At 43.8% G+C, this 7,534-nt stretch overlaps 1 protein-coding gene across 1 annotated transcript; it reads right to left on the bottom strand.

Annotated features, from left to right (window-relative positions):
- Window positions 1-1,417: 1,417 nt before the first annotated feature.
- On the bottom strand, window positions 1,418-6,873 carry Cd209e (CD209e molecule). The gene is made up of 6 exons (NM_001192005.1): window positions 6,792-6,873; window positions 6,050-6,139; window positions 5,675-5,767; window positions 5,111-5,262; window positions 3,528-3,637; window positions 1,418-1,607 (listed from the first exon to the last, which is right to left on the bottom strand). Exons 1-6 carry the CDS (start codon window positions 6,817-6,819, stop codon window positions 1,457-1,459), a joined length of 624 nt encoding a protein of 207 aa, NP_001178934.1. The 5' UTR covers window positions 6,820-6,873; the 3' UTR covers window positions 1,418-1,456.
- Window positions 6,874-7,534: the final 661 nt, after the last annotated feature.

Consider the following 7,534-nt stretch of genomic DNA (forward strand, 5'->3'; position numbering starts at 1 on the left):
ATAGGGGAGGTGGATGGAAGAAAATATGCATGGATTGCATGCAATTTCTTGAGATGTATTAGCAATCATACATGTACTGCATGGTCTGGAGAGTGATCTACTATAGCCATACTTCTGTTCCCCCTTTATTATGTGTGTAGGTTGTTTGCTTGTATGTATATCTATACAACACTTGCATGTCTGGTACTGTCAGAGACTAGAAGAGGGTATTGGGTCCTTAGGAAGTGGAGTTATAGGTGGTTGTGAGAGGTCATGCAGATGCTGGGATTTGAACCCAGGTCCTCTACAAAAGCAGTCTATCTCCCATACTTTTTCTTTTTGCTTTGAATGAGTTTATTAAGTATATTGCAAGTCAAAGTAAAAGGATAAATAACAAGTGATGGGTAGATAAATAAACACCAAACATTGCCAAGTTGAATGCTCAAAGTGTCAGGCAGAAATAAAAGAGAGAAGCCCCTTTAAGGCAGTCAGCTAGAATTCCCAGCACACAGAATCCTGGGAAGAGCAGTGTCCCCTGAGTGAGGCTTCTGAGTAAAAGTACAAATAGCAGTGGAAAGATAACATGACTGAGACAGGGGCTGACAAATACCCAGCAGAAACTGACTGAGGAAACTCTGTTAAGGCGGTTAGCCGGAGCTCCCCACTGGGTTTCCACAAGAGCAAAGTGAACACTCCTCAGGCAAAAAGTACAGATAACAACAGATGGAAATGACTTCCTCAAATCTGGGTGCTCGCACAAGTCAGCAGACACTGACTGGGGAAGTTGAGACAGGCAGCTGGAGTTTGCTGTCTCTCCCTTGCTGAGCTTCTCATGGGTGAACTTCTGGCTTCTCTGTTCTGCTGCAGGCACTCACATAGCATGGGATAAACACTACTAACGCCTGTTGTTAATGTCCATCTTTTAGCTGTTCTCAAGGATACAATGTGTTTACTCTTAGGATGTCTTGCTGATGATCTCTTCCCTCTCTGTTACACAGTTGGGCAGCTGCCCAACCCTAGACAAGGTCTTTGAATGACACTTTGAGGTAAACATGCTTTGGTGTTACAGGGCAGCCATAATTCCAGAGCCAGCTTCTCTGTAAGCTCAAATAGTATGTGACAATTTACCAATATAATGAATATTATACCGATTATGGTAATGTAAACCCTCTGAGCTCAACAAGAAAGACAGGGGGAATGAATGGAACACACCCAGCCCATCAGTGGATACACAACTTCAATGTAGTTAAATTCAATAGCAAAACCACAGCTATGCCAGTAGGAGTTTGGAGACATCAAAGGAAGGACATTAGTGGTCTAGCACCATAATGACTAAGGAGACTGATGAGTCCCAGGGCTAATACTAAGATTTCCATGCCCATAGACAGGGAAGAGGTAAACTGGGAAACACATGAGTAGAAGTCCACTGCCTAACCGGGATGTTTAGGCTGTGCAAACTGCAGAGAAGATCCGGTCATCACTTGCTGGAACAGGTAGTTGCAGTTTTTTTGCAGATCCAGAATTTCCAATTGTCGCATTTGGCATCATTCCAGCCATCATTTCTGAATTCCACACAGTCTTGTCCATCAATATTATTGGGCTGTCCTTCATTCCAATAGTTCCTGAGGCTGCAGAAAGCATCTACAATTATACACAACAGACACATACAAAACAGCAGCATTCCTATATATGAAAAACAGTCATACTGAGGAAAGATCAGGGAAACAATCCCATTCACAATAGTCTAAAATATCTTGGAATAAACCTAATCAAGGAAGTTAAGGACCTCTACAATGAAAACTTTAAAACCCAGAGGGAACTGAATAAAGACAATAGGTGATGGGGGGACTTTGTGTGCTCAGGATTAACATCACGAAAAGGCCATCATACCCAAAGCGACCTACAGATTTAGTACAGTCCCCAGCAAAATGCCAATGCAATTCTTCATGTAAGTAAAATCTTACATTGAAAACGCAATGGCCCAGGATAGCCAAAACTATCCTGAATGTTGAAAACGCTGTTGGAGATATCAGCACTCCCCAAGACATACTATAGAGATGCAGAAATAACAATCGTGTAGTACCATCATAAATCCAGACACGCTGACTGATGGAACAGAACTGAATACCCAGGTGTAAGTCCTCACTACAGCCATAGTGAGGCAATAAATGCGCACTGGGACAAAGACAGCATCCGCAACGCTACCTGCACCTTATGAACCCTTCTTCATAGTTCCTGGAAATTGGCACTTTCATCCCTTCCTTGCATGTGTGTGACAGACATTTCCTGTACAGCACCTCATGCTATTCTCATGTCACTTGGACACCTTTGTCTCCCATGCCTGATAAGAGTTGTCCCACAGGGAGCATGGCTATAAAATACAACTATCCAGTGTAAACTTCCCACATTCAATAACCTTCTTCACTGGGCTCTTGTAGTCTGGGTCAGTCAATAATATCAGCTCAGGGCTAAATAACAAACCACTGGGGACAGTGCTTATACTTTGGAACTTACCACTTACCTACATCCGAGCTCTACTCTTTTCTTTGACATCTAACATAGGGTCTTGCCCACTGCTCCTGTTCCCTCTGCATTCGCACTAGTCCTGGCTGATGACCCGACCTGTGATAAATCCTTCTCTTAGGAGGACCCGTGAGTATAAAATGCTCTCTTTTCATGTATGTGTGCATATGTATATATGATGGATACATGCATGTGTGTGCAGGTATGTGATATGTGTACATTTGTAAGTACATGCAAGTGTCATGTGTCTGTGTACATTCACATGTGTATATGCACGTGCATGTGTGTGATATGCATGTATGTATATGTGCCTATATGAGTGTGTGATACATGTGTTTGTACTCATACCTGCATGCTTGTATGGTGTGTGTGTGTGTGTGTGTGTGTGTGTGTGTGTGTGTGTGTGTGTGTAGGCCAGAGGTGAACCTTAGATGTCATCCTTCAGGGAGCCCTCAGTCACTATCCACCTTTTTTCTGAAGCAGGGTCTTCTGCTGGATTAGAACTACCATGTTAGGCTGGTTTCCCCATGAGTCCCAGCAATTTATTTTTCTCTGTCTACCCTGAGTCACAATTACATGCTCATACAACTATATTCAGCTTTAAACAAACAAACAAGCAAAGAAACAAATGAACAAACAAACCTGAATTATAAAGATCAAATTCTGGCCCTTTCTCATACTTGTGCTCCAAGCAGTTGACCGACTGAGCCATCTCCCCAGTCCAGCGTGCTACTCTTTAGAATGCTGTAATCCCTTGACCTAGTGACCTTCCTAATCAAGATGCCCGTGATTACACACTTCATTTAGAATACCTACACAGGTTCCAGTCTCCTCCTTCAGCTCTAATGGTGGAACCTAAGCAGCTTCTGTCTGCGTGAACATCAGGTCCTCCTTCCTCCAACTTATGGAGGAATGTTATTAACTCTTATTTCTAGAAGGCCACAGAAGGTGGTGGCAGAGTTTGGGGGAACTAGAAGGGTAGTACAAGTCAGACACAGCCCCTTCCCTTCCCTTTGCTGGGCTACCTGTCTGACAGAGGTGACCCATCCAGCCAGTACCACTCGCCTTCCTTGTTCAGATCTGACAGCCCCATCCAGGTGTAGCCATTTTTCTTGGAAGTCTGCTGTAGGAAGCTCTGGATGGGGAGAGAACGAGTCAGGAGGTAACCATTTCCCTATTCCCCACACCCAAGCTTATGTTCATCAATGGATTCCAAAACATTTGTATTTTTGGTAAATGAACACGTTTAGTTAGGGTTCCTTAGAGGAGAGGTGTTCCTTACAGGAGCATGGGCACTCTAGCGGTGGCTATATCACAGAAGAAGGTGTCTTTCCATCCCTCAGCAACTGTTAACTGCCTATAGATCCTTAGGAGGGGTGGGGCCTTGGTCACCTCTCACTTTTACCATTAGTGACTGCCTATCAATTCTCACGGAGAAGTGGGCTGGATTTAGTATTTTACAGCATTAGGTGTAGGCTATGAAAGCCGGAAAATGTGGCTTAGATGGAGGAGGTAGGCTGCTGTGGTCGTATCTTTGGAGGGGAATCTTGCCCTCTCTGTGCGTCTTTTTGCTCCTGGCTGCTACAAGAGGTAGGAGGCTTTCTTCTGCTATGCCTTCACACTATATTTCTGCCTTGCCACAGACATAAAAGCAATGGGTCCAGTTGACCATGGATTGGAGTCTCTGAGCTATGGGACATAATTTTCCTCCTGGAGCTGGTTTCAGATATTTGTGACAGCAATGGAAGCTATTTTGCTCCCTAATCTCTTAGCAGCAGGGGCTGCTTGAAATCTGATTTTAACCCTTTCGTATTTCTAGTACACCAGTCAGGAATCCTTCACATGTTATTGGCAGTTCGTTTGTTTTTCTTTGACACAGGTCTCATGACCTCAAACTCACATAACTGAGGATGGCTTTAATCTCTTGATCCTCTTGTTTTCACTTCCCAATAGTTCTTGCATTTTTGCATTACCACCTGGCTTTTATGGCTCTGAGGATTGAGTTCATGTATACTAGGTGAGCACTCTTAAAGTTGAGCTTCACCCCCCCCCCCCAGCCTGATGTTCCCAGGAGTTCTGATCATTTACAATACCTGGGTCCTATGGGCAGGTGCACTTAGACTTATGCTCAGAGTGTGCACAGCTGGCCACCCATCACACGCACTCGATAACACTACATGCTTCTGCGTCTTACATGTTCTGACTGTGTCCACATAAATTTACTCGAAGTAGGTTATGATAAAGCCAGATTACATCAGTTTTATGACTGTGGGTCATGCATATGGTCTTAAGGTCTTCATTGAGTTTACTTCACTGGTCACTTGAAATCAACCATGGTGAGAATATTTACACCAAGGATTAAAAAAAAAAACCCCTGTCAAAGTAGCTTTTATGCACTGGCCAGTTCAGTAACAAAAATCACTTTCATTTTAAGTGTTCCCCACAACATCTATCCATGTTGGGAACTTGCGGATGCCTATTTTCTAGGTGCTGGGTAATGCCTGTAGATCGAGTAGCCCATTTTCTAGAAAACATCATATAAATAACTGTCTCTGCCCTGGTTTGCCAGTATCCAGATGAATGCCCTAGAACAGTTAGCCAGTCATACCTGCTCCTCGGGACTTTTGATGGTGACTAGTTGGGCCTCCATTTCTTGGCAGGCAGTGATGGAGTTGTGCCAGTCCCGTTGTGACTTGGAGAAAAAGTAACAGTTTCCATTGAAGAATGTCCAATCCCAAGGGCAGAGGCGGCAGAGGCTATCTGTTGGTGAAAGTAGATCAGGTTGGACTCATATATGAATCTCTTTGTTCCTGTGTTTGTTTACTTTCAAGACCTCCAGAATGAGGATCCTCCCTGACATGATACTTGGTTAAACTATTTCCCTTTCCCCACTTCTTAAGTCCTTTCTCCATTCTAAGAGAGCCCAGGAAATCTGGACACCTTTTCTCCACAGATGACAGAAGATCGGTTTAATTACTCAATTACTTAATTACTCATGCCTACTGTGTGCATGGTCTTCATTGACCATCATGTGCTTTCCTTATTTTTTATCACTATTCCAAATTCACAGATAAGAAGTTGACAGTACAGAGATGGCCAGCAACTAGAACAGAGTGACCCCACGTGAAGGCCCTCTCAGAACCAAAGGGACATTTTAGTTTCGCTCACTCACCAATTTCAGACTTCAGTTGGCTTAGGTCCTGGTACATTTTCTCTTGCTTTGTCTGTTCCCACTGAACTTCTTCTGAGCTGGGGATCTTGGAAACTTGACAGCAACAAATGATATTGTAATTATTACACATCCACTGTGTGTCATATATATCACACAGACACCATATTAAAAAAAATCTAAGTCAAAGATAAGAAATCCTAATATCCACGAACCCTCTACTGCTTCTATTCCATCCCCAAACTGAAATAAAAACAGAGGGGTTCCAGGAAGCTGCTAGCTACTGCTGAAGGACCCATTGCTCTTATCTGATCCTCTATTGTTTAGACTTAATTGTCTGAGCTGAAAGGTCACCCCAACCCGCAGGATGATCCTGACCTTGGATGACAATGGCCACCAGGAGTCCAGCAAAGAGAATGAGGAACAGCAGCTGCAGCACCAAGGGAATGTTGCTCCGGTCTAGAAATCCTGCAAGGCCAAGGATGGATAGTTTACTTCCTGGCCTTGAGAACCCAGACATAGCCTCCTGTGCCAGAATCTATACCCTTAGCTTTCATATCCCCAGGAAGAAGTTCCAAAGTCAGTTCCCAACCAAAGGCCTGGATCCGTAACTTTCCCCTTCCCATGACTTGAGTGTCCAGGTCTGGAGCCTCAAACTCCCCAGAATCCAAGTATTGAGTCCCAACTCTTCACCCGCTCAGGACTCAGAAGTCTAGAGACTCAACTTCTATCTCTTCAGGATTGAAAAACTCATATCCACAACCTCCACCTTTCTGGGTCTTAGGGTTTCAGAAGTCAGCTTTCAGCCAGAGGTGAAGCTCTAGAAACTTCTCCTTTCAGGAACCCAGGAATCCAGAACCCCAGTCCTTATCTTCTAGGACTAAATTTCTGATGGGAGATATCTACTACTCATCCCTTGATATTTCTGTACCTGGAAAACTGTTGAGTTCTAAAGTTGGTCAGAATCTGAGCCTATTTATCAAGTATTTGTTACCATAAATTATCAGCTGTTCCTCATCTAAGTGGGCAGAGCTCTGGTCAGAACCTAGATAGACTGAGACCTGAGCTAACCATCACCCAGACTATCTCCCCAAGTTCCCATCTTCTAGTGTAGTCTTACCCAGAGAGCCCATCTGCTGTATCCTCATTCCTTTGGAGTCACAAATAGTGCTGTTCCTTGGTGCTGGGTCCTGCTTAGAACAACAGCTTTTATCTGCCGCCCACTGGCCTTACTCCTTGCAGCTACTCTTTCTTAGGAAGAGAAACAAGGAACTTGGTTCCGCACCGGAAAAGGGTAGAAAAAAAGGAGATTTTGACACAATATAGCAGAGACCTCAAATTCCAAGAATTACAGAGGGGCTATGTGTGTTCTAACCTCCACAGCCAAGAGATCTGGTTCGCTTGTGGGAAGGCCCATCTATATGATGATTTTCACGGAAATAGCAACTTGTCATATAAAATTATTTTAAATTTGTATGTACATACAGGCTGCTTTTATGTGTTGATATATGTATGTGTAAGTGAATATGTGTGTTACATGTGTGCATGGATGTGATGTGTGTGCACAGCATATAGATGACAGATAATAACTTTGGATATAATACTTTAAGTACTACCCATCTTTTTTTATTAGATATATTTCTTTACTTACATTTCAAATGTTATTCCCCTTTCCTGTTTCCTGTCCATAAGCCTCCCCCTATACATCCTCCCTCCCCTCCCCCTCCCCAATATGGGTTTCCCCCTATACATCCCCCTTACTGCCCCCCCATATTCCCCTGCACTGGGGGTCCAACCTTGGCAGGACCAAGGGCTTTCCCTTCCACTGGTGCCCAACAAGGCTATTCTCTGCTATATATGCAG

The sequence above is a fragment of the Rattus norvegicus genome, chromosome 12, assembly GCF_036323735.1.
Source record: "Rattus norvegicus strain BN/NHsdMcwi chromosome 12, GRCr8, whole genome shotgun sequence".
NCBI classification, from domain to species: Eukaryota; Metazoa; Chordata; class Mammalia; order Rodentia; family Muridae; genus Rattus; species Rattus norvegicus.

Bases quoted from the DNA above. Each gene is read 5' to 3' on its own strand.
- Cd209e (NM_001192005.1), bottom strand. From the start codon at position 6,819: ATGAGGATACAGCAGATGGGCTCTCTGG. The intron at 6,140-6,791 runs GTAAGACTACAC...TTGGCCTTGCAG, and splicing joins ACAGCAGATGGGCTCTCTGG to GATTTCTAGACCGGAGCAAC. The intron at 5,263-5,674 runs GTGAGTGAGCGA...TTTCACCAACAG, and splicing joins CCAACTGAAGTCTGAAATTG to ATAGCCTCTGCCGCCTCTGC.